Source organism: Heteronotia binoei, chromosome 18, assembly GCF_032191835.1.
Source record: "Heteronotia binoei isolate CCM8104 ecotype False Entrance Well chromosome 18, APGP_CSIRO_Hbin_v1, whole genome shotgun sequence".
Classification (NCBI taxonomy): domain Eukaryota; kingdom Metazoa; phylum Chordata; class Lepidosauria; order Squamata; family Gekkonidae; genus Heteronotia; species Heteronotia binoei.
In genome coordinates this window covers 40,521,582-40,546,973 of record NC_083240.1, presented here as the reverse complement: position 1 = coordinate 40,546,973, position 25,392 = coordinate 40,521,582, and the positions used below count along the sequence as shown (strand labels likewise).

Here is a 25,392-nt window from a genome sequence, read left to right as displayed (position 1 = left end):
CTGTGAAAATGGGTTCCAAAGTTTTGCCATTTTGTGCATGGTTTCTTTAAGTGGGTCCCCATACCAAGTGAAGTTGGACTTCTGGGTCACCATAACCAAAAAGTTTGGGGAAAGTTTCTGGAGATCTGGGGGTTGAACTTGGGTAGGGACCTCAGCAGGGGACAGCACCCTAGAGTCCACCCTCCAAAGCAGCTATTTTCCCCAGGGGGATTCATCTTTGTCATCTGCAGTTCAGCTGTACTTCTGGGAGGTCTCCAGACAGCACCTGGAGGCGGGCAACTCTACCTTTACACCACCCCATCTCTCCGAATTTTTTCCTAATTTTCCAGTTTCTTGTAAAAAAAAAAAATCCCAGGGGCAGTCCAGTCTTTTAATCTATTTCCAATGAGCCCTATTTATGCATCAGATCAAGAAATGAGCCCTCTTTCTCCCCTTTTGTTTTGCACCTTGTAAAGCGGAGTGGCCAAACTTGCTTAACATAAGAGTCACACAGAATAAACGTCAGGTGTTTGAGAGCCACAAAGAATAAACATCAAATGTTTGAGAGCCGCAACACATGAACATCAGATGCAGGAGGGAGGGAAGGAAGGAGATGGGAGGGGGGGAAGGAGATGGGGAGTGGGGAGGGAAGAAGTTGGAAAAATGCAACTTTAAATGCATTCTCTAAGCTGCTGGCTGGCTTAGAGAAGTGTTTTAAAGAGCCAACCAACACTGGGGGGGCTTTAAGAGCCACACAATATGTGTGAAAGAGCCAGTTTGGCCACCCCTGTTGTAAAGCGAAGCTTGCACTGAGCTGCTTTTCTATTTGCAGGGAGTTTACAAACAAAAGCCTTAAATGTTACTTTCCAGCCGCAAGCCATTCCTCCATTTCATTTCCCATATATGCACAAAGCAAATTTGCCTGTGTTCTGGCTTCCCTCTCTAAAACTTTAGTGCTGCCTCTGCCTCCCACGTATCCTGTCGGCAGAACCCCTGTAGATGTCTCAATCACAGGGGCAAGGAAAGCAAAGTCACCCAACAGCAGATACCATCCAATTCTCCAAGCCACCTCCTATCTTGACTCTGTGCCCAACAGGACAAAGAAGAGTACAGCACACAGTCTCACACATCTATGGGGAATCAGATGACAGCACCATCATTTAGGTTTTTTTAACTGCTGGGTTCCTGTCCAGGACTCAAGAGGCTGTTGGCTAGCCTAGCTTCCTTCCAACAGGTGTCTGATTCCTGCATTCCTTGTCGCTTCCTCCCCAGGAACCGCATGAAAGCATCCAGTACTGTCCAGTCATAATTTCTTCTCTCCATCCCAGATGTTTTTTGTTCTTTCTAGAAGAATCCCCCCCCCCCCAAAAAAACCTGTCAGCACCACAAAATGCAGCCATGGCATTAGAAAGCCAAACATTCTGTCATGCAGTTGTGGCTTCATGCTTCCCCTCCACACCCCAAGCAAGATCAGGAGAGCAGAGAAGACCTCTCCTCACCCTCCCCCCCCCGCCCCCTCCCAAACTTCTCTTCCCTGAGTCCTTTCTCTTTGGGCCAAGGTCCCAACGCCTGCTGTGCAGCTACGGCATTCTGGCAGCTTCAGTCCGCTTTTTACATTTCACTCAAGCCCTCATGATCCTATTACATTCCAATTTTGCCTCCGAGCTTTGTTTTAACAATACCCTTTAGAAGTGTGAGTTGGTGGGTGGGTAGGCATGAGCCTCCCGTTTCCCCTTTCCTTATGCCGTGCTTTTTTGGGAGAGAAGTGAGAGGAGGCAGAATACAGTCACTCTTATAACTTGTCTTCCCCAGAGTGAATCTGAACCCAGCTAAGAAGCAGGCCTCATCCATGTGCCAAAACACAGAGCCATTCACTGATGCCCTGGGCTGGCTCTTTTGCCAGTGGGTCCTGTGCATTCAAAAAGGAGCCCCGTGGCGCATAATAGTAAAGCTGCAGTACTGCAGTCCAAGCTCTCTGCTCATGATCTGAGTTCAATCCCAGCGGAAGCTGGGTCCAGGTAGCTGGCTCAAAGTAAACTCAGCCAGTTTGGTGTAGTGGTTAAGTGTGCGGACTCTTATCTGGGAGAACCGGGTTTGATTCCCCACTCCTCCACTTGCACCTGCTGGAATGGCCTTGGGTCAGCCAGAGCTCTCCTATCTGGGAGAACTGGGTTTGATTCGCCACTCCTCCACTTGCACCTGCTGAGATAGCCTTGGGTCAGCCATAGTTTTCATAGAAGCTCTCCTTGAAAGGGCAGCTGCTGTAAAAGCACTCTCAGCCCCACCCACCTCACAGGGTGTTTGTTGTGAGGGGGGGGGAGGTAGAGGAGATTGTGAGCCACTCTGAGATTCAGCGTATAGGGTGGGATATAAATCTAAAATCTTCTTCTTCTGGTTGCGCAGCAGCTCAGCCCGCCTTTTCGCCCGGCGCACAGGTTAGCCGCGGCCTTTGCTTTCAGAGGAGAAGAGCGGCAAAGCGCAGCCATGACGACGGGCGAGGCCAAGTTCATGTGGCCGGCGGCCCCGCACCCTGGCGATGGCGCCCCTGTCCCTCCTGCTCGCTCCCTCGAGTCGGGGCCAGCCAGGCAGTGGCAAGCGGGAGTGGACGAGGCTGCCGGCTCACCTGAGGGCTGAGAGAAGCTCCCGGCGGAGACGGGCGACGGTTGAGCGACACGTGACAGCCTGAGCTCGCGCGCATATCACGCCTGCGCGGCCGGCGACCGTTGCTCTCCCCGGCTGCCGCCACCCGAGGTGCAGAGAGCGTGAGGGCGGGGAAGGGGAGCTTGACCAATGGGATGGCACAGGAGCGGCTGCAAACGTGAGTGACAGCTAGGGAGCCAATTGCGGAGTAAATATTCCGTCTGGGGGAATTAATTCTATATAACGGAGATTGCTTGAAGTAGAATTAACACCTGCTTTTTATGCTTTTTTAATGTAAATGTTACTGTATGCCACGTTGTTGTGAGCCGCCCTGAGCCTGCTTTGGCGGGGAGGGCGGGATTTAAATCCAAATAAATAAATACATTTGGTTTAAAATAGCTGTTTAATTTAACCAATGACATTTTCTGTTTAGAGCCAGTTGGTGTAGTGGTTAAGTGTGCGGACTCTTATCTGGGAAACCAGGTTTGATTCCCCACTCCTCCACTTGCAGCTGCTAGAACGGCCTTGGGTCAGCCATAGCTCTCGCAGGAGTTGTCCTTGAAAGGGCAGCTGCTGTGAGTGGTCTCTCAGCCCAACCTGCCTTACAGGGTGTCTGTTGGGGGTGAGGGGAAATGTAAAGGAGATTGTGACCGCTCTGAGATTCAGAGTCTAGGGCAGGATATAAAATATCATCTTCTTAATCTAGTAAACCAGGAGTCTTCGATCAGTGGCTGGACATGCCCTTGTCAGGGACAGGGATGCTTTAGGATGCAGGGGGTTGGACTAGATGACCACATAAGGGGCCATCTCTGGGAAGGTTCCAGAGTGGCAGAGCTGGCCGCCCAAGCTCCTCCACAGGCTTGTGGGGAGAGCTGGGAGTTTTCCCATGCAGGCTCGCCCCTCTCTGGGAAGGTGACTCCCCACGCTTGCTGTCTTCTCACCCAGGTTCTTTAGAAAATATAGAATAAGCCATTTCATAGCCCCATGGACATCCACTTGAGCCCTGCTCAGAATGGCGTATAAAAACAATACATTATCAATATTAATTTGTATGCTTTACCAATATAAAAATTATCAGGGCCCAGATGGCATTCTTCTGGTTGCGCGGCTTGCCATCACACAGCTCTGTAGAGACGTAGCACGGGGTTCCCACAGCCTATGACAACAAGCAAAGGCAGAGTACAGGCCAAATTGAGGGGTGGGTAGAAAGCACAGAGCAGAAAGCAGCCAAAGGCAATCCACCTTTCCCCCTGGCAATCCAGTCCCAGAGGCTGGCAATCTACCTTCTCCAAAAGCAAAACACTCCAACTCATTCAAGGAACATGATCATAGAAAACCCAAATCACTCACCTATTCGACTTGGAAAACACTGCATGCTCACCTCAATTGTGGTGGCCAGCCAAATGGGGCAAAACCCACCCCAAGCTATCCCATGGTTAAGTAGTCACCTGGAGATGATCACATGAGTGACATCATATGGTGCAGGATTTACTAAACCAGGGGTGTCATTTGTTATGAGGGCCAGATTTTACATAAATGAGAGGTTGTCAGGCCAGGACATATGTGTTATAAATTCTAATGCCAGGTAGTGGAGATATAAAAGTTATAAAGGATACAAACAAAGATTTTTAAAAATTAAATAAAACATGCTTAAAACATTTGCATGCTTGCAATATTTTGTTTAAGTCTCTAGCTGGCATGCCTTTTAATTACTGCATCAAAATCTGGAGACAATGTCTGTGCTGTAGCAATCTTATGCTGTTCAGGTGTTGTTCAGGTGTGTATCCATAAGTTGCAAACCTACTTTGATTTATTGTCATTCATTACAGAAACCTCATGGTCAATGCTCTGAGCCTGACCCAGAGGAAAACATGAAATGAGTGGGCATTGTGAGCTTTTGTATGTAAAAATTGCTCTATGTGCCAGTCAAGAACATATGAAGGCACCATGACACTGACTGAGGCCTATGTGTTTTTCTATAAAACTGTAGTCTTCCCCAGAGAAATTACTATGAGGCAGTGCGAGAATAGACAGCCATGTATATTGGTCAGTACCAGTCTACTATCTGGGAAGTCTAAATTCAAAATCCCAAATCAATCAAAGGAAAACGTGAAAGAAAAACCAAAGGAAATCTGCTGGATAAACTTGGTCTGGACACACTCTCAGCCTAACCCTGGCCTGCTGTTATTCCTCCTGTTGGTTGGTTACAGACAGGTTAAGCTGCCCCAGAAAAAGCAGGAGAGCGCCCCAAAAAAGTGCATCTACAATCGGACATCTGCCTGCCATCCCCGTCCCGCCCCCAAGCCATCCCTGACTTACCAGGAAGCCAGCTTTAAAAGGCACCACTTTCAAACAAGAGATGAAGTCTATAGGTAGACATTGGGGAAGGATTAGCTATTACGTGAATGAACCAAGTCCCAAATTCGCAATGAAGAATATAGAAATAAAAAAATCCTTAATATGCGATGGGCACTGCTTAGGGGTTGACCACACCAGATCTGTAAATGAATTAGGATGTGCAGCCATATTCTCTATAATTCTGACGCAAGGATCTCAGCGGTTCTCACTAACAGGTTGAAGACTATTATAAAAAATTACATAGCTGTGGACCAAAAAGGATTTATTCCTAATCAACTCATGGAAAGTAGTATCAGACAAACTCTGGATATTATAAACTGCAAAATTAATTATCAGTCAGCTTTTCTCCTCTCTTTAGACATGGAGGAGGCTTTTCATTCAATGGAACCATGGAAAAGGAAGTAAAGGTCCCCTGTGCAAGCACTAATCATTTCCGACTCTGGCGTGACATCGCCTTCACAACGTTTTCACTGCAGACTTTTTATGGGGTGGTTTGCCATTTCCTTCCCCAGTCATCTACACTTTCCCCCCAGCAAGCTGGGTACTCATTTCACTGACCTCGGAAGGATGGAAGACTGAGTCAACCTCGAGCTGGCTACCTGAAAACCCAGCTTCCACTGGGATCGAACTCAGGTTGTGAGCAGAGCTTAGGATTGCAGTACTGCAGCTTTAACACGCTGCACCATGGGGCTCTTATGGAACCATGACATCTATATAAATTATTGCATTGTATGAGCTTTAAGAAAAAATTTAAAAGAGCAACTGGCTGTCTTCTCCTTCCTTTTCCCTCTCTCTTGCTTCCTTCTGCATCACAGCTTGCTTTGTAAGTCTTGCTCAATCACACAGGAGGTGTAGAGCAAAACTTCTATTTTCTCCATGGGCTGAGGCTCCTCCCTTGGGAAGGATGTGGGGGGAGGGACAGCTTGCATTGCCAGGCTCTCTCAATCACCCAGCAGAGCTACTGAGCCAAGCCTCTCTTCCTTCTATTGGTTGAGGCTTTCCCCCCCTCTGGTCCCCTGGGGAAGGAAGGAGGGAGCTTCCTTTGCCCAGTTCCCTGGATCCCATGGGAGAAATACAAAGAAACCACCTTTAAGACCAATGAATGCTAATGCTTTAAGGATGTTTTAAGGTTTTTTAAAAAATATTTAATTGTGCTTGTCGGTGTCCTTTATAAAGTTTATATCTCTGCCATCTATCTTAAATCTACCTAATCTTAAAACACACATGGCCTGGCCCAACAAGATCTTTTATGTCAGATCCGGCCCTCATAACAAATCAGTTCGACACTCCTGATGTAGGCAGAAACTTGAGCCAATTTTACAATACAAGTGGATAGACTTTCACTGGCACTGCCTTGGGAGTCCACATTCCCTTAGATTTTTCAAAATTGTATGAAGCAAACTATTCACCTTTGCAGCAGCTTATGACTACTCGATATAGATAGAGAACACATTTTCATGGCTGGATAGGATCCAGATCTTAAGAAGTTTATGCTTCCATTTTTTTTTGTCTTCATTTTGAATGCTCCATATTTATTTAGCAGGTGACACTTCTAGCTCAATGGCAGAAAGCATTTGGTAATTTTGTTTGGGCCAACAAGTCCACGATTTAAATCTTCTTTGATGTATCCACCAAGAGAACAAGGAGGGTTGGGCCTTCCACTGCTGAAATATTATCTGGCAGCCAATTCAGTCAGTGTTCTTAAGATGCTTGACCCTACCTCTTCTAAAGAGTTTACATGCTTTTCTGCTGTGAAAGACTGGATCATGTGTCTTGAATACAATGATACAGGGGGAGGCAAAACCCAGTTGCACCCAGGAGACCATTGGCATAACGAGCTAACAAAACACGCTCTCTGTCTCTCTGTAGCAAGGCAAAAGCTCATACGTTGCTGGTCTTCAGGGTGCTTTCTCTGTATCTCTCCCATGCAACTGATCGAAAGAACTGGGTAAAGGAAACTCTCCCTCTTTCCCTCCCTCCACAGGGTACAAGGAGGAGGAGCCTCAGCCAACAAAAGGAAGAGAAGCTTGGCTCAGTAGCTCTGCAGTGTGATTGAGTGAGCCTGGCAACCCAGGCTGTCTCAATCACACAGCAGAGCTAAGCTCCTCCATTGGCTGAGGGGAAAAGTGAGAGGTTGCTTGGCTCAGCTGCCTTCACCACAGGGGAGAGGGAAAAAATGGCAATTGAAGCAAGCAAGCAGGAAGGAAGCAGACAACAGCCATTTGCTCGAGGGCCTGATTGGAGCCCTCCAGGAGCGTGATCAGGCCCACAGGCCCAGATGTTTGACATCCCTGTATCAGATAGTTCAGCTAGCTTTCTTGTTTTCTTGCTGTGTGATTGAAGACTGCTGTGTTGTCTGTAGAGTAATTCTTTATTTGGTCAGAATTTAATAAACTATTATTTTTTTAAAAAATGATAACAGTCTGGTTACTTGCGTGTACCTGTCCTGAGGACCCCACATGGTTCAGTTTTGAATGCCCTGACACTTTGGCGTTCACTGAACACCTTAGGACCTAGCCTGATCCATAAGGACAAAGGGGGGGAGGGGCACAGCAAAGTTTACTTCAGCCTGGCCAGCCTCAGCCCCCAAAACCTTCAGAGATATGATAAAAAAAAAAATATGGATCCATAGGCTTCCATCCTATATATAGTGCCATAGCTTCACTGTCCTCCACAGGGTCAGGAGGTGGCTCCAGTTTAATTCACATGCGCAGGAGAATGAGATGGCAGAATGGGTCATACCACTTCAGACTGCAGGTGGGGGAATTCCAGGATTTGAACATTCCTTCACATAAAGAACTTCATGCCAACAGAAAGCACAGCAGGGAGAACAGTTCTACTCCCCGCCCTGCCCCCCCCCCCACACACACACATACACAAACCTTTGCTTGCGCAGAGCTGCTTTCCTACTTTTAGGGAGCTGACGAAGAGAAGCCTTCCAAACTGTTACTTTCCACCTGCAAACCATTCTTCCACTTCATTTCCCACACATGGTGCAAATCAAATTTGCCTGTGCTCTGGGCTTCCCCCCACTAAACTTTTAGCAGCGCTGCTTCTGCCTCCCCCCACACGCAGCTGCCTGCCCCCTATTCTGCAACATCCAGTCAGGGGAACCCCTGCAGAGACGTCTCAGTCACAGAGACATCCTGTTCAGTCCGGCAGCTGGCGGGTTCCTCGGACAACTGTCCTGTCTGTGTGGGGCAACATGCCAATTCTTCCTTTGAGCTCTTTCCTCTCTGCCTCCCACCATCACCCTCCTCACAGGTAAGGGCCATGGAGCATCCTTCCACGCTTCAGCGGCTCTGACTGCTGCTATTGCTGGTTCTCTAGCCATTGGGGTTGAAATTCCCCCTCTGAGGCTGTTGAGTAGTCGAGACTCGCCCTGGGCGATCTTAGGCAGCTATGCGCGTGCAGGCCCATAGCCACAAGAAGGAGGCTAACAACAGGAAACAGACCACTGAAAATTTTCTCTGCCCCCCACCAAACTGCTGTGCCTTTTTGTTCCCCCCCCCCCTTTTGCTTCCTTTCCCGACAGCAGGTACCATCCAATCCTCCAAGCCACCTCCTCTCTTGACTCTGTTCCCCACAGGAGGAAGAGGAGGAGGATAGCGCATGTTCACCCACATCTATGGGGAAATCAGATGACCGCACTGTCATTTAGGGCTTTTTAACGGTTGGGATCCAGAGACTGCTGGCTAGCTTCCTTCCAAGGGGTGTCTGATTCTTGCATTCTCTGTCGCTTCCTCTCCAGGTACCGCATGCGAGCATCCAGTATCGACTGGTCATCATTTCTTCTCTCCATCTTCGTCCCAGATTTGTTTGTTGTTCTTTCTAGAAGCAAGAACCACCCCGCCCAAACAACAGCAACAACAAAAATCAACAGTCAACATCGCAAAACAGAGCAACAGCATTAGAAAGTCAAACTTTTTGTCATGCAGCAAAATCAGGGGAGCAGATGGGACCAAGGACACCTCTCCTCGCCCCCCCTCCCGAACTTCTTCTCTCCCTTGCATTCTTCTTCTCTGGATCCAGTCCCCACCACTTGCTGTGGAGCTACAGCATTCCGACAGCTTCAGTCAGCTTTTTACATTTCATTCAGGCCTCGTGATCCAATTACATTCCAGTCTCCATTTTAATCCCAATCTTGCCTCTGAGCTTTGTCACTCTAACCATACCCTCTAGAAGTTTGAGTTGGTGGGTGGGTAGCCATGAGCCTCCCCAGTCCCCTTTCCTTATGCCAACGCGTTTCTTTAGGAGAGAAGTGAGAGGAGGCAGAAGACAGGTTTCATTCTGACACTTGTCTTCCCCAGAGGGACTCTGAACCCATCCATGCGCCTTTTTCGGGAACAAGAAAACCAAAACGGAGAGCCACTCGCTGATGCACTAGGCAGGCCCTTTTGTCAGTGGGCACTGTGCATTCATACGGAACTTCAATTTTTAACTCTGTTCTTTTCTTGAGGAAGGATTCTCATTCCAGTGGAGAACTGATTTACTGGGAAGAACTGAAGGGGGCGGGGATGTTGTAGATTCTCTAAGCTCTTAGGACATGACAAGGCTCAGCCTGGAGAGAGCCCATGTGGTGTTGGGGAATCATAGGATATGAGGTTGCAAATTTTTATTAGTTTTCTAGAAAAATAAGGGGAACAGGGAAAAGGGAAATAGAAAATCAGAAATACAAGTATCGATGCCGATATAATCTAATCTGCATGAAAAGACTTCCTTAAAATCAAATATTATCAGATGTTATTATCGCTTTACACTATATCATCAAAAATCTAAGTAGAAAGTTTTAGCGATTGTAAGGCTTAATTTAAATTATCTATTTAAGCTTACATTTCTAATATATATGATATTATAATACACATTACAGGAGATAGAGATAAAAGAACCCAAAATCTTCTCGTTATCCCTGGGCCAAAAGAAGCCCACTTAAAATCTACTAGGGACAGGGCCTTCTCTGTTACGGCCCCTTCATGGTGGAACCAGCTGCCGGAGGAGGTGAGGGCCCTGCGGGACCTTACTCAGTTCCGCAGGGCCTGTAAGACAACCCTCTTCCGGCTGGCTTACACCTAACTGGCATAGGAAACTAAGTGTAGTTCTATCAGATTCTTGTTATGTATACTGCTACAATGTTTACATGTTTTAAATGTTTAAATGTCTTAAATACCTAATTTAAAATTTTATGTTTGATTTATCTGTTGTAAGCCGCCCTGAGCCATCTTGGTGGGAAGGGCGGGATATAAATCATAAATAAATAAATAATAATAAAAAAAATAAAAGTTCACACCAAAGGGGATCATAGGATATGGAACGGTGGCCTAGAATCTGGGAGACTCAGATTCAAATCCTCGCTCAGCTGCGTAAGTTCACTGGGTGTCCTAGGGCCAGTCTTCTCTCAGCCTGACCTACCTCACACGTTTTGAGGACGAAATACAGGGGGAGAGAACAACATACATATCTGGGAAAGTGCCACCAAGCAGCAGCTTACTTATGTTGGCTCTGTAGGGTTTGCAAGGCGAGAGATGAGCAGAGGTGGTCTGCCATCGCCTGCCTCTATGTAAGGTAAGGTAAGGTAAATTTATTTTTATATCCCGCCCTCCCCCGCCGAAGGCGGGCTCAGGGCGGCTCACAGACATGGAATACCATGATTTGGATAAAATACAATGTAAACAACAATTTAAAATACAACTCAGTTACATAAGTTAATTAAAATGAATAAAACAGGTGCTATAAGGTGCTATAGATCACAATCATGCATTAGATGGCTACAGGTCAATTTAGCCAGGTTCTGTCTTAAAAGCAAGCTGAAAGAGAAAGGTTTTGCAAGCCCTTCGGAACTGATTCAGGTCCCGCAGGGCTCGCACCATCTCTGGAAGTTGATTCCACCAACGAGGGGCCATTACTGAAAAGGCTTGCTCCCTGGTTGTCTTCAGTCTAGCCTCTCTTGGCCCAGGGATTTTTAAAAGATTTTGAGAGCTAGATCTCAGTGCTCTCTGGGGAACATATGGGGGGAGGCGGTCCCTAAGGTAGGCAGGTCCTCGGCCATATGTGGCACCCCTGGACTTCCTCGGCGGTCTCCCATCTAAGTAGTAACCGGGACCAATCCTGCTTAGCTTCTGAGATCTGGTGAGATGGGGCTAGCCTGGGCCAATAAATATCTAAACAAAGTACGTTTCTTCTCCCCCCCCCCCCCCCCTTTTCTCTTAAAACTGACTCTCAGCTACTTTCATGATTCCATCATCATCAGGCCATTTTTAAAAAAAAAAATAAAAAATCAAAAGTTTTTTCTCCTTTTTTCTTTTCCTTAACTTGCAAGATCATATTTTCCTACACCACCGGAGAGTTCCGCAGCAGGGACACATAAAAGACGCCTGCCTAGTCTGGCATTTCTTTTTCTTTGCCATCCAAAGGACTAGCCAGTTTACTCCTAGACACGGGGAGGATGGAAGCCCCAGAATGCTTCCACTCACCATTTTGTCTCGTGAGGTCCTCTTTCCGCCTCCACTCGGCCAGCTCATCCTCGGTCACTTCTTCCCGCGCCACGCTGCTCAGCTCATAAGCGTCGATTTGGTGAAGCCTGGGCAATAGGTCCTGGACCCACTCGTAGCGGACAGGACATACTGTCCTCACATACACCTTGGACGTCACGAGGACATCATGGAAGATGAGCCATTCCAGCTGGGCCTCCTGATCATGAAGCTTAAAAGAAACAACAACAACAAGTACTGAAAACCGTCAGGTTTCTTACTCAATAGAAGATTTGTAGACTGAGATGTAAAAAGGAGGGCGGTGCTGAGAACTGTACTGCTGCGTGTTGGGCCACATGCTCTGCTCTAGGCTGGTGGTCTTCACACTTCCAGAGAATCCACACATACTTGTCTATCGAGGAATCTTTGCACCTCTGCCATGGAATCTCTGTGCGCTGCACAGGATTCTGGGGCACGTTCCAGGACCTTATGGATGCAAAGCAGGTGCTAGACCACTGAGCTGTGCCCCCTCCCAAAGTTAAGACTCCTGTTGGATAAGAAGCCAAAAGTGCAACAAATGCGCTCAATGGCTTCTACTTCTCTCCTCCTAACAGGACCAGCCATTCATCCTCAACTGTTAACAGAAGAAGGCAGGATCTTACAGATGACGAAGGGTGAATGTAGACTATACTGCCATGGCCATCCATGGTGCAGAATGACTTTCCGACGGACCTAGAAGGAGATGTAAAAGAGGACAGTGACGTTGCAGGCCTGCTCGCATCCCAACCTAACAGCGTGACCACCACCCATTGACCAACCACCTTGTGGCCCTTTCTTACATGCCTAGAGAAATACTGGTTGCCACTTTGGGATCAGGAAGCAAATTTTCTCTAGGCCAGTTTGCCCAGGGATTCTAGAGGGTTGTTTCGTTCCAACTTTTGGGCGTGGAGAGGGGGTTAATAGGGGTGTCAGGGGGAGGTACTTGTGAATTTCCTGCATTGTGCAGGGGGTTGGACTAGATGACCTGGAAAGTCCCTTCCCACTCTATAATTCTATGACCGCTATAATTCTATGTTGTTTACCTTCGGGCGACGTTGACAAAATAGCCAGCACAAAGGCATCGTCTCAGGAGCTCAGTTCTGGTGCCATCAAAATGTTCTTTTGGGAAGTCTGGCAGCTTTGAAAAGAATGTGCAAGTTACTGCATTTTTTTAAGAAGAGGAAGAAGAGAGTGCTATGCCAGATATCAACCAGGGCCTATTTAGACCAAGCTTTTGTCTACAAAATTGGCCACCCTGATGCTTGTAGAGTTCCCACGGGGGGCATGAAGCCCTTGGCCTTTGTCCAATGTTAATCCCAAGCAACTGGGGCTCAGAGGTAGACTGCATTGGAACATGGAAGTTCCATCTAGCTACTATGACCAATGTTCCCTCTAAGCTGCAGGGTCTTGCGCGCAAAAATTCTACTTTGTGAGCTAAAGTTGTGAGTTGCTGCCATTAAAGTTGTGAGCTACTGCATAATTATTGTGCTCTGAGGTCATCCTTCCTGAGCTAAGTAAAAAACGTGTGAGCTAGAGGCTGAAAATCCGTGCGCTAGCTCACGCTAACTCAGCTTCGAGGGAACACTATGACCCATACCCATTGACATGGTCCATGAATGTGCCTCACTCTAGTAGTCATTACTTCTTGAAGGTTCTCTCAAAGCCAGGTGGCCTTCCCCATCTGATTTTTTTCGACTCTTTTGTGGGAACTTGGGAGAAAAGGTGTCTAGATCATTTTAGACTCTGTGATCTCTCCCCTGAGTCCCTAGCAATGATGGAACTGAGGGATGCGAAAGAACTTCTGCGCCTGAGGTTGGTGGAGTTTGAACTGAGATCTGCTAGAGCTAGTCTTTCTGCACACAGGGAAACAAGCCGAAGTACTATCCCCAGCCAGGTATCTTTTTAACATCACTATCCCAAAATATCGGATAGCTTTCTCAAAAGCACGACTCAACACACTTTTCTCTTTGGTGCTTTTGGGACGTTACGCTGGGTACCCATATCTGGAAAGATTGTGCCCCTGCAATTGCAATGAGGTCGAAACAACTCTCCACATCGTTTTGCACTGCCCTAATTACAATGACTTGAGGACAAGATTAATCTCTCCGATTCTTGTGTCCTTGGTGGACAGGCAGGAGGATGAGCAAATTGCCTTCCTCCTGTCTGACGCTCATTCTGATGTTTCATCTAAGATTGCCCGTTTCTGTTATGCTGCTCAGTTGGAAAGCAGGGAAATTGAGAGTGTAAATCTTGGTTATGAGTTTTAACAATATGTGTAATAGTAGGAGTCAGGAATTTTGTGTAAGAGGTGATGGGTTTGTTTTTGTTTGTATTAAGCTGGTCGGATGACCGTGAATAAAGAACTACTACTACTAGTAGTCATTACCACACCCAACCCAACTGGAATAAACACCCATCACCTTAGGCCCCAAAAGCTCTTATCTACCCCCCTGTTATATATCATGCCCCTCTAAAAGGAGATCAAAGCAGGAAACACGGTTTGCCCCTCCTCCATTCTAAGGTAGGTGTGGTTCACAGAGAGCGACTGGCCCAAGGCCACCCAGTGAGCTTCGTGCCTGTACGGAGATCTGAACTCGGATCTCTCCCCACCTGAACACCGGAGAAGCACACCAAGCAACACTACTGAAGACTCCCAGACCATCATACTTGAGAAGCGAGCGGTTCAAGCAAAAAGATGACACACTGGGAGACCTGGGTTTTTTTTTTAAAAAGCAGCTCTGGCTATAACATCCTGTGGAATGGGCTAAAGTACAAACACCACAGCCTTCGTACAGAGCAAATGTTTACTCACCTGCTTCAGTTTACCAGCAATTTCCCGAAGCTGTTGTTCCACGCTGAATGCTAATTTCACAGCTCTCCAGTGGATCCAGTTTTCCTGACACCAACTTGAAGGGGATTTGCTGGGTGGGAGCAAAGGGATAGGAAAAAGATGATGGATCTATCCTTCCAAGCAGAAAAGCGTCAAGGCAGCAAGTGTTGTCAAGGCACAGCTGACTCCTGGTGAGTCCAGGGGAGTTTTGAGGCAAGAGACATTCAGAGGTGGTTTGTCGTTACACCACCGGTATTCCTTGGAAGTCTCCCATTCTAATACGTGCCACGATCAATCTTGCTTAGCTTCTCAGATCTGACGAGATCCAGCCAGCCTGGGCCAGCCAGATCAGTGCTTGATCCTCCCTACTTTGCTGTTGCAAAGAAACTAGCTTTGCCCCTGTACCCCCTGAGAAGGGGGGGGGGGGTAAAGGAAAAGAGGGGAGCAGGGTTAGTTTACTGGGCTTTTCTTGGCTGAGAGACTGCTACTCGCTGATCCCTGAGCTACAGGATGTCCATGCTGGACAGGAAGATTTGTGGAGCCGGAGATGTCTGTTTAATGGGAGGAGGAAGACCGAGGTTTAAAAGACAGATCAAAGGGTGTTACATCAGGAACCGCAAAGCCTTTAGCCTCTGCTACAGGGAAAGCAGAAGAACAGGGAAAACCAAGAACACTGCAAGAGCAATTATATCAAGTTTTTAAAAAATGGTTCGAGCCAGTGATTTCTCTATCCGTAACACTAGAAAGGGTTGCCAAGCAATTCTGAAATTAAAAAAAAATGAGAGTAAGAAATCCTCTCTTTATACTAGAACTCGTGTCCGAATTCACACGTGCCATTTAAAGGAACGTGCCCCCCCCCGCCCCCCCCCCCGGCTCTTCTCCCGCCATTGGCACTCAGGTGAAAAAGTGACAGGCACTTTTAAATGCACTGGCAGTGGGTTTCTCCATTGCCTAATGGCTACAAGGGGAGCCTTGGTTTGCAATGGCATGTCCCAAGCTTTATCTTGTCGGCACAATTTCAGCCGAAGCCCTAAATGGGTATCAGGAGAGGACCCTGTCCCACGTTGCCTCTGAAAGCTGCCAAGCAAGACACAATGACAATGTTTCTCCCTGGGTTTGGGCTCTTTTCCACACTACAAGTGGGATCTGCAGGCACACTGCCTCCGAACATGGAGGTTGCAATTAAGCTTGGATGTCTAATAATCATCAACAGATGACTCCATGAATTTGTCCAGTGGCCCCCCATATAAAGTGATCCAGCCTCCTGAATGCCATATGGCACCTAATTCCATGTGTCAGTGCGGGAGCTAAGACACAGTCAGCAGGTTGACAGGACAGACGAAACCCTATCGACTCCTGACCCCGATAGCTGCAGCAGTGGCATAACATAGTAGTTTGCCAACCCTCACCTGGAAGTCAAACCCAAGGAGGGCATCCGATGAAGCAGACGGGCAGTAGGATCAGGATAGACAAAAGGAAACACTACTTTACACACAGAGAGATGAAAATGTGGAATTCACTGCCAGAGGATGCAGTGATGGCCACAGAAATAAGCAGCTTTAAAAGGGGGATAGATAGATTTAGGGATAGATTTAAGTCTGTCAGTGGCTGCTAGCCATGGTGACTGAGGGGAACCTCTGCATTCAGAGGCACTAAGTCTCTAAATCCCAGAGCCAGGAGGCAACATCAAGGGAAGGCCTCGGCCTCCATGCTCTGTTATTGGTCGTCAATAGGAACTAATTGGCCACCGTGTGAGACAGGATGCTGGACTAGGTGGACCACTGGCCTGATCCAGCAGGGCTCTTCTTATGAGGTAGGATCTCCCAGCTAGAGCCCCCAGTTCACAACCCCCGGGGCCTTCAAGCATTAAACTCTCTTCCAGCAGATTTTAACTCTGCCCACTCAATTGCCAGCCAAGTACCTTGATTTGCAACATTCAAAGATGTACAGGAGTATGGCAAAGTCATCGCCTCCTCTTGCTTGCAAAGACAGCTCCCGGTGCTGGCGCTCCGCTTCCTCTCGTCTCTGGGGATCCCCTGAGGAAACACAAAGACCAGACTCTGTTTCTTTTCGGTGCCACATTCCCGGATCTCATTTCCACCCTCTACAAACCAGTGAACACTGACTCTTGCAGGAAGACGCCAGGAGAGAACGGCAGATTCTATTGCTCCTTAGGACGCAGGTGGCCAAGGCGTGGCATAGGGGCTGCAGGCGACAACAGGGGCAGCGACTGGCGGCGTGCTGAGGCTGGAGCAAGAGAGTTCTGCCTTGCAACAGGGTTGGGCCCAGCCTCCTGCCTGCCTTTGGCACCCTGCACTGTTCTCCAGCTATAAGGAAAACCACGCCAGGGCACTCTGAACCTTCTGCTTGTGTGCAATGCAGCAGCCTGCCACTTGCTTGGGGTATAACACACACACACACACACCATTTCTGAAAGAGCTGGCAACAACTGCCAGTTTATTTATAGGCACAATTCACAGGGCAGGCTTTAACCGCCAAAGCCCTTCACAAACTGGAGGTGTGTCACTGAAAGACCACTTCTCCCTACAACATGTCCGCCTGCTGGCTTAGACTGGCTCAGCATCTTCTGCCAGAGGTCTCCCCCTCTCAGGAGGGATGTTTGACTTCAGTGTGAACCACCAGGGTAGCGCCAGTCTTTGGAATTGTTTGCCCAGAGGAAGTGCATCAGTCACCTTCTCCAGAGAGGTTTGGGAAAGCCCTTTGGAAGCCCACCAGTGGACTGATGTATTTTTATAGACACGATAAGTAATTCTGGAGTTAAAGGTAAAGATAGTCCCCTGTGCAAGCACCAGTCGTTTCCAACTCTGGGGTGACGTTGCTTTCACAACGTTTTCACGGCAAACTTTTAACAGGGTGGTTTGCCATTGCCTTCCCCAGTCATCTACGTTTTTCCCCCAGCAAGCCAGGTACTCATTTTACCGACCTCGGAAGGATGGAAGGATGAATCAACCAAGAGTCGGCTACCTGAACCCAGCTTCCGCCAGGGATCGAACTCAGGTTGTGAGCAAAGCTTGGGCTGCAGTACTGCACCTTTACCACTCTGCGCCACGGGGCTCTAATTCTGGAGTTACGAGTCTGTAATTGATTGGAGGGGAATATATCTTTGGGCGCCCTCTTATCGTTGGTGGGGGGTTGTTTTATAACGATGCCATTATTTTATGGCTTTTTTGTCAGCTGCTTCGTGCCTTGAAGCAGCACAGGGTGGCACACTCGCAAACGGTCACCTCGAGGTCACCTCGAGGTTGGACTACTGTAATGCCCTCTACATGGGGCTACCCTTGTGCCGGACCCGGAAACTGCAGTTGGTGCAGAACGCTGCTGCCCGGCTGCTATTAGGGCTCCCAAGATGGGAGCACATTCGGCCGGGGCTCCGGGGTCTGCACTGGCTGCCAGTAATATTCCGAGTCCAGTACAAGGTGTTGGTCATTACCTTTAAAGCCCTATATGGCCTAGGACCTGTCTACCTTAGGGACCGTCTCTCCCCACACGTTCCCCAGAGAGTACTACGCTCGGGTTCGCAAAACCTGTTGGTAGTCCCTGGGCCAAAGGAGGCCCGCCTAAAATCCACCAGGGATCGGGCCTTCTCAATAGCGGCACCCCATTGGTGGAACCAGCTGCCGGAGGAGGTACGGGCCCTGCGGGACCTAGGGCAGTTCCACAGGGCCTGTAAGACAGCCCTCTTCCGGCAGGCCTATAACACCTAACTGATAATGAGAACACCTCCGGATGGAACAAAATGCTTTTATAGACCGCTGATTTTATCTTATCTTTGTTTTATTAATTATGGTTTTATTGTATTTGTAATTGTATTTGTAAATGTTTTAAATCGAATTGTATGAATCACTATGTTGTGAGCCGCCCTGAGACACTTCGGTGAGAAGGGCGGGATATAAGTCCACTAAATAAATAAATAATAAATAAATAAATAAACCAGGAAACGGTATGCCCAATGGGTTTTAGGACTGATTTTCAGTGAAGGGCTACAAACAGCCTTTACCACATTGACAGCCACTTATGACAATGCAGTCCTCCGTTCCTGGAATCAAATAAAGTGTCAGTGTGATGTAGCAGTTAGACCAGAGGTGTCAAACTCATTTCTTATGAGGGCCAGATCTGACATAAATGAGACCTTGCCGGGAAAGGCCAAGCTGTGTTGGGCTAGGCCATGTGTGTGCCTATTTAAGATTAGGTAGCAGGGATAAACAGAAGGCAAAAGAAGAAGGGGACTGCAGAAGATGAGATGGCTGGACAGCGTTACTGATGTAGCTAACACAAATTTGAGCAGACTTCGGAGGATGGTGGAAGACAGGAGGGCCTGGCATGACTTTGTCCATGGGGTCGCAAAGAGTCGGACTCGACTGTGTGACTGAACAACAACGCAGAGATATAAACTTGTTAAAGGACACAGACAAACACAATTAAAGGGTTTAAAAAAACCCCTTAAAACATGCTTAAAACATCAGCACTCATTGGTCTTCAAGGTGCTTTCTTTGTATTTCTCCCATGGGATCCAGAAAAGTGGGCAAAGGAAGCTCTGGCTCTTTCCCTCCCTCACCAGGAGGGGAAGGAGCCTCAGCCAATGGACAAAATGGAGGCTCTGCTCTGTAGCTCCTGTGCGATTGAGCAAGCCTTGCCAAGCAAGCTGAGATGCAGAAGGAAGGAAGAGAGGGGGAGAAGGAAGCAGACAAGAGCCAGTTGCTCGGGAGCCTGATAGGAGCCCTCCGGGGGCCCGATTTGGCCCCCGGGATGCATGTTTGACACCCCTGGGTTAGACTGCCAGACTAGGCCCTGGGAGATCTAGGTTCGAATCCCCATTTCGCCATGAAAGCTCGTTGGGTGATCCTAGATCAATCACACACCTTCAGCCTAACCTACTTTCCAAGGTTGTTGTGAGAATAAAATAAAAGAACCGAGAAAGCTGCATTAGGGATAGACGGAGTAAATAAATAATAAATTAAGGCTCTGAATCTTAGAAGGCCACAGTTCTGCTTAGGATGGCACTGTCAGTAGTTCAGCTCAAAACTTCCTCTCATTGGATCTGGTTACATAGACTCAGTGTATTAAAAGGGCTTTGAGTCTAAACGCAGCTAAGCAACCTGTCTTCACGTGAAGCAACAGCCAGAGGCAGTCTCTGAGAACATGCAGAGTGCCTTTCTTCCATCATTCACTTGCACAATGCAGCCCGACCCCCAAATCACCTGTCCCCAGAGAAAAAACGTTCAGAGAGGAAGATTCCTGGCTCAGTTCGAGGTAGCTGAACACTGATCAATGATTAAGAATCTCACTCTCTCTCTCAAAGCCAGAATGGCCTGCTTTTTGCAGACAAGCCAAAAAGTCCAGTTAATGTGTGACAAAGGTAACTGAGCATCACCAAAAAATGCTAGGAGAAAAGGACAAAGGTCCTTTTGACAACAATCGCTCCGTTGTTTAAGCAGCAGCATCTGAGGGTGGAGAGTCAGCCTGTAGATGATCTCGCTCAGCACTACTCTCCTCCAAGCCGACGGTAGCCTCGGGGTCTCAGGCAGAGGAAGGTCTTTCTCTGCACTCGCTGGTTGGCACCCAGGAACTGAACCCGGTGGGACCTTCTGCATGCCAAGTCTGTGCTTGTCCAACAGGACACAAACCCCTCCCCACATCTCATCCTCCAGAGCCCTCTTCATATTGAGGCCCAAAGGACATATGAACACATGAAGCTGCCGTATACTGAATCAGACCCTGGGTCCATCAACAGTATTGTCTACTCAGACCAGCAGCGGCTCTCCAGGGTCTCAAGCTGAGGTTTTTCACACCTACTTGCCTGGGCCCTTTTTAGTTGGAGATGCTGGGGGCTGAACCTGAGACCTTCTGCTTACCAAGCAGATGCTCTACCACTGAGCCACCATCCCTCCCCAAACATGTGACAAGAAAAGACTCCCATCACTAACAAGAAAAGTCTCCCTAAAATTCTTGCAATATTTTGTTTAAAACAGAAAGGGGGGAATAGTGAGATTTTGCAGTACAATTTTTAAAATAAACGTAAAGAAAAAGCACAAGGATCACAGCAAAAACTTTAAAAAAATAAAATGCTCTCAGCCTGGGAAAACATGAAATGGCGAGGCATTGTGAGCTTCCTGCACCTCCCCACCCGGGTCTACTCGGATTAGCAATGGCTCTCCAGTGTAATATCCCCCTTTGGCAGTGAGTTCCCAAGTTACAGTACTCACTAGTTCTCACTCCACTGAGAACAGACAAAGCTGGCTCAAAACATCAACGCCTGATTTGTAACAACACAACTCCAGGAAGCTTCAGCTGGCCATAGGAACGCTGCAAAGTTCCTCTCCATTGAAACACAAACAAAGTTGCAAAGAAAACGTGGCGTGGATTTTCTATTCACCTCTGCTCTGCCCAGAAGCCTGAAAAGAAAATCCTTTCCGCATTTTCTTTGCAGCTTTGCTTTCAGCTTTAGCCTCTGCAAAGAGAAGGAAGAAGGAGCTGGGAACATTGTCTACAGCCTGGGAACTTCACTGGGTGAGGACAGGAGTGGGGAGGGGTGAGAAGTGAGCCCCACGGGGCTGATTGAATCCCTGGGCGGTCTGGTATGGCCCGCGGGCTGCACGTTTGACACCCATCTTATCTAGTTTGGCCCTTAGTAACAAGAGAACAAGTGGAGCTTTAATTCATTCCAAACCTTTGATTGGTCACCTGTCAGGATGGACAAAAGGAAATACTACTTTACACAAAGAGAGATTAAAACATGGAATTCGCTGCCTGTCGTGCTGGCCACTGGAATAAACAGCTTTGGAAGGGGATTAGATAAAATGATGCAGGAGAAGTCTATCAGTGGCTACTAGCCCTGGTGACTGAGGGAAGCTCCACATTCAGAGGCACTAATCCTCTGAACCCCAGAGCCAGGAGGCAACATCAGGGGAAGACCTCAGCCTCTCTGCCCTGTTGTTGGCCCTCCAGAGGAACTGGTTGGCCGCCATGTGAGACAGGATGCTGGACTAGGTAGACCACTGGTCTGATCCAGCAGGGCTCTTCTCATGAAGGCTTCCGCTTTCTTCTGGCCTGTTGTTGAACCTCCAGAGGAACTGGTTGACTACTGTGTGAGACAAGAGGCTGGACTGGATGGACTAGTGGTCTGATTCAGAACAGCTCTCTTCTGTTCTTAGCACTAGTAAGAATAATCTCTCAATGAGTAGGTAGGGAAGGTTTGAGGGGTGACGCCTGCAGAAATCTCAAAAGCCAAAGAAAAGCAAGAAATCAAGGAAGAGAGAGGCTGTATCAACCAGCTGCTAAGTGCAACTCCCCACCTGTCTCCATTACCTGGTCGGATGAAGACATTTTCTACTGACAACATGGCTGCAATCGGGATCAGAAGGTCTTCGCAGTCCAGAGAAATGGACTTTATGACTGCACACGTCAAGGTTGGAGGGAGGGGGAACTGCACCATGTATTCGCCCAGCTTGGTCACGTGGCCTCTCCTAAGAAAGGGGGAGGGACACTTTAGAAGAAAAGGAAGAAGATACTGGATTTATATCCCACCCTATACTCTGAATCTCAGAGCGGTCACAATCTCCTTTCCCCTCTTCACAACAGGCACCCTGTGAGGTGGGTGAGGCTGAGAGAGCTCTCACAGGAGCTGCCCTTTCAAGGACAACTCCTGCCAGAGCTATGGCTGACCCAAGGCCATTCCAGCAGCTGCAACTGGAGGAGTGGGGAATCAAACCCAGTTCTCCCAGATAAGAGTCCGCACACTTAACCACTACACCAAACTGAAGATGCAGAGTGAGATCACTGCAGTGATTCTGTCAGTAGTCTGCTGCATATAGCTGAGCAGCCAGCACTGCATACCTGGGTGGGAAAGGTCCTTCAGTCCAGAAACAACCAATACTCATATATATTTTAAGGTCTGTTTCTGCATTCTCTGTCCTTTCAGAGGCCGGCTGCAAGCTTCCAGCTAAGAACTCTGTTCCAAAACCCTGGGGCCTGAATCGGATCGGGACTGTGGTATATCAAAGAAGGGTCTTCAGCCTTCTCCCTGCACCATTTTTCCAACCCAAATCAGCCCTTGGGAAGGTATTTGCCTCACTGGAGAAACCTTTGAGGACCCCCATCTATACATGTGCAGCCCCAATGGAGCAAACTGCACTTACCCAGGCCATTTCTGGTTAGGAAAATAGCCAGGGGAGGAAGGCATAAGTCTGCTATGGTCTCAGTCCAAATCAGTCCCTGCACGCTTGGGATCTGACTTCCCCATGGGGTGCTTGCAGCTGACATCTGACAAAGTCCCTGGGTTGACCCAGGGAGGATTACGTGCAAAACCTATGGGGTGTTCATAGGCCAGCAGGTTTTTAAAATGTACCTGTCAATGGCACTGCACTGGTAAAGCTGCTTCAAGGCTTCCAGGATGCGCCTCTCTTCCGGGCGGTCCAAATACGGAAATCTACGGGGGTGGAAATATCATCCCATCACTAACCTTGCAAAGGATCCCACTGGATTATCCAGTCAGAAATTTCAGCTGGCTCATTTCTGATATAATTTCTAAAGCTGCAAAGAACAGACTTTTAAACTCCCCTAAAATGAGATTTATAGTGCTCTGGGAAAGAGACATGCATTAGCTGAGTTCTCAAGTGTGGTGTTGATATATTTTGCTATGTAAATATTTTGTACAAAATCAAGCAAGATACACAGTCTGGGAAACAATTAACAAATTAGAAACTGTGCGCAAGAACTCTAAATATGACTTAAAAGGATTATTAAACACTATAAATATTATAAATAAATACTACAAATACTATAAAAAGCACTAAGCCTCTGAATCCCACAGCCAGGATGCAACATCAGGGACAGGCCTCTATGCCCTGTTGCTGGCCCTCCAGAGGAACTGGCTGGCCACTGTGTGAGACAGGAGGCTGGACTAGATGGACTGCTGGCCTGATCCAGCAGGGCTCTTCTTATATTCTTACGAAGGCCTCGGCCCCTATGCCTTGTTGTTGGCCCTCCAGAGGAACCGGCTGTCCACTGTGTGAGACAGGAGGCTGGACTAGAAGGACTATTGGTCTGACTCAGCAGAGCTCTTATGTTCTTTTTGTTTTCCCCACAGACACCAGTGGCTTCTCCTGCTTCCGATATTCAGGTGCCACTCACAACCCCTTGTTCCCTTTTCAGCCCTCCCAAAAGGCAGGCTACCTTATGACATCGTGGATCGCGAGGCACTTCAAGGTGAGGATCACAGACGTCAAGCTGGTTCGCTTAATCTCCGGGACCATGTGGTCCGGCATACACTCGTCCCAGAATTCCTTGCTGTACACCCGATAGCATTTCCCAGATGCTGTTCTGCCAGCTCGGCCTGCTCGTTGCAATGCTTCACTCCTGAAAGATCAGCGGGAGGGGGAAAGAATCCCTTGTTCACATTTACAACCTCCATTCCAAAAAGCTGCGCGCGGAGGCCATTAATCAGAAACGTCTATTTTATGTCCTGAACACTGTGACAAACTTGTCCCCGCAAATGGTTGGGGACTAGGCAGGAATTGCTTCAGCTCGGCACCGCTTTGGCCTCCGAATCCAAGCCCACCTGAGTCTGCAGGAGCTCCCCTGCTCTGGCCCCCGACTTCCAGCAGCCTCTGCAAAAAGGAAAGCGCAGGGAGAATGGACCAAGTGGGATTCTAGGAGAGCCGGTTCTTGCAAAAGGCAGCAGCTCAAGGACTGAGCAGGTTCAAGATGAGGTCTAGGACCTGCCCCAGATACATGAAAAGCAAAGGTTCAAGGCACAGTCTGCTTGGCCCTTCTGCTGCTGCCTTTTGTACCACCTAACCGCCTCCCCAGAATCCTGTACGATCTATTCCCCCTGATCCGTTTATAGTTGGGGCAAGTTCCTCCCCCTCCCAGCCTTTTTTGATAGGGCATGAGAAAGGAGGAGGCCTCTCAATAAACAGACCTGGCACACGTGGTCTTGCTCAGTTCTTGAAAATCACACCTCCGTCTAATGCACTTCTTTGCCTGGGGGATGGAGGAATGTGGGACCAGGCATGGAGAAATCAGAGGGAAGGAGGAGCAGAATTCCCCCTTGTTTTCCCTGCCTGACAAACCTGATGGGCCATGAATTGGTAAACACAGTGATGGTTCACAGGATGTGAACAGCTCTGGCCAGTACAGTCCTGCCCCCCTACCCCAGCTGGACCCTCGCACAACTCTGGTGGCCCTCCTCTCTCACAGTGACCTTCCACTTGCCCATCCGAAGCGCAGAGGTCCATTCTACTGGTTCTGGCCCTCTGATTCTCTTGCACAGGTGCATGATGCCTCAGCTGGTCACTGCCAGCTGAGCTGCATCCTCCTCCTCCTGAGGAAAGCAGCGAGCAGTGGCTCACAGTGGTGAGAGAGCTTGACCTGAACCTCTTTAAGGAGTCAGGGATCATGATGTGACCTTCTTTGCTCTGATGCAAGGCAATTTCTCGAGCTGGTCTTCCTGACAGCTTCCCCCACCCCTTTTTTAGAGCTACACAGCAGTGCACGGGATGAATCCCCATCTAACTTCCTCGGGGCTCCAGGTTCCTGCCCCACCGCACTGCTGACTCACAATTTGCTCCCATCTGGGGGCCGAGTAGAACCTTGACCCAATCCAGCAGGGCAATTCCTGTGGGAAACTTCAGTCTCAAAGAACCTTGACCCAATCCAGCAGGGCAATTCCTGCGGGAAGCTTCAGTCTCAAAGACATTATCTGGATCTCTCTCTGTCCTCCCACCCCAAATGAAACTTTTCCCATGAGCTTGGTGGATACCACACGGGCATCCACCTCAACGTCCACATTTCACCTCATCGTCTTCCTTCTTTTTCCAACCAGTATGGCAGCTTGTGACAGGTTCCTAGCTAAGAAGGTTTCCTCCCTAGTCAGAAAACGGCAAGCTGTTTCTTGAAACTTACTTGGAAATGGGGACCACCTCCAGTGTGTCCAAGCCCACTCTCGGGTTATGGTTGACCTGCTTCACAAACCCACTGTCGACCACGTACCTTCAGGAGGAAAATAAAAGTGTGATTCAGGTGTTACATTTCAGAGAGTTCCTAAACCCCCCAAGGCCA

At 48.3% G+C, this 25,392-nt stretch overlaps 1 protein-coding gene across 1 annotated transcript in view; it reads right to left on the bottom strand.

Annotated features, from left to right (window-relative positions):
* Positions 1–7,329: 7,329 nt before the first annotated feature.
* The window catches only part of DHX40 (DEAH-box helicase 40), a 34,298-nt gene continuing 16,235 nt past the window's right edge, over positions 7,330–25,392 (bottom strand). The window contains exons 9-18 of the mRNA XM_060259333.1: positions 25,237–25,323; positions 23,506–23,688; positions 22,679–22,759; positions 21,640–21,797; positions 16,235–16,349; positions 14,296–14,404; positions 12,527–12,621; positions 12,107–12,176; positions 11,448–11,676; positions 7,330–8,808 (exon numbers count right to left, since the gene is read on the bottom strand). Of these exons, the coding sequence (XP_060115316.1) occupies positions 8,645–8,808; positions 11,448–11,676; positions 12,107–12,176; positions 12,527–12,621; positions 14,296–14,404; positions 16,235–16,349; positions 21,640–21,797; positions 22,679–22,759; positions 23,506–23,688; positions 25,237–25,323 (1,291 nt within the window). The 3' untranslated portion in view covers positions 7,330–8,644. The remainder of the gene's footprint in view (positions 8,809–11,447; positions 11,677–12,106; positions 12,177–12,526; positions 12,622–14,295; positions 14,405–16,234; positions 16,350–21,639; positions 21,798–22,678; positions 22,760–23,505; positions 23,689–25,236; positions 25,324–25,392) is intronic.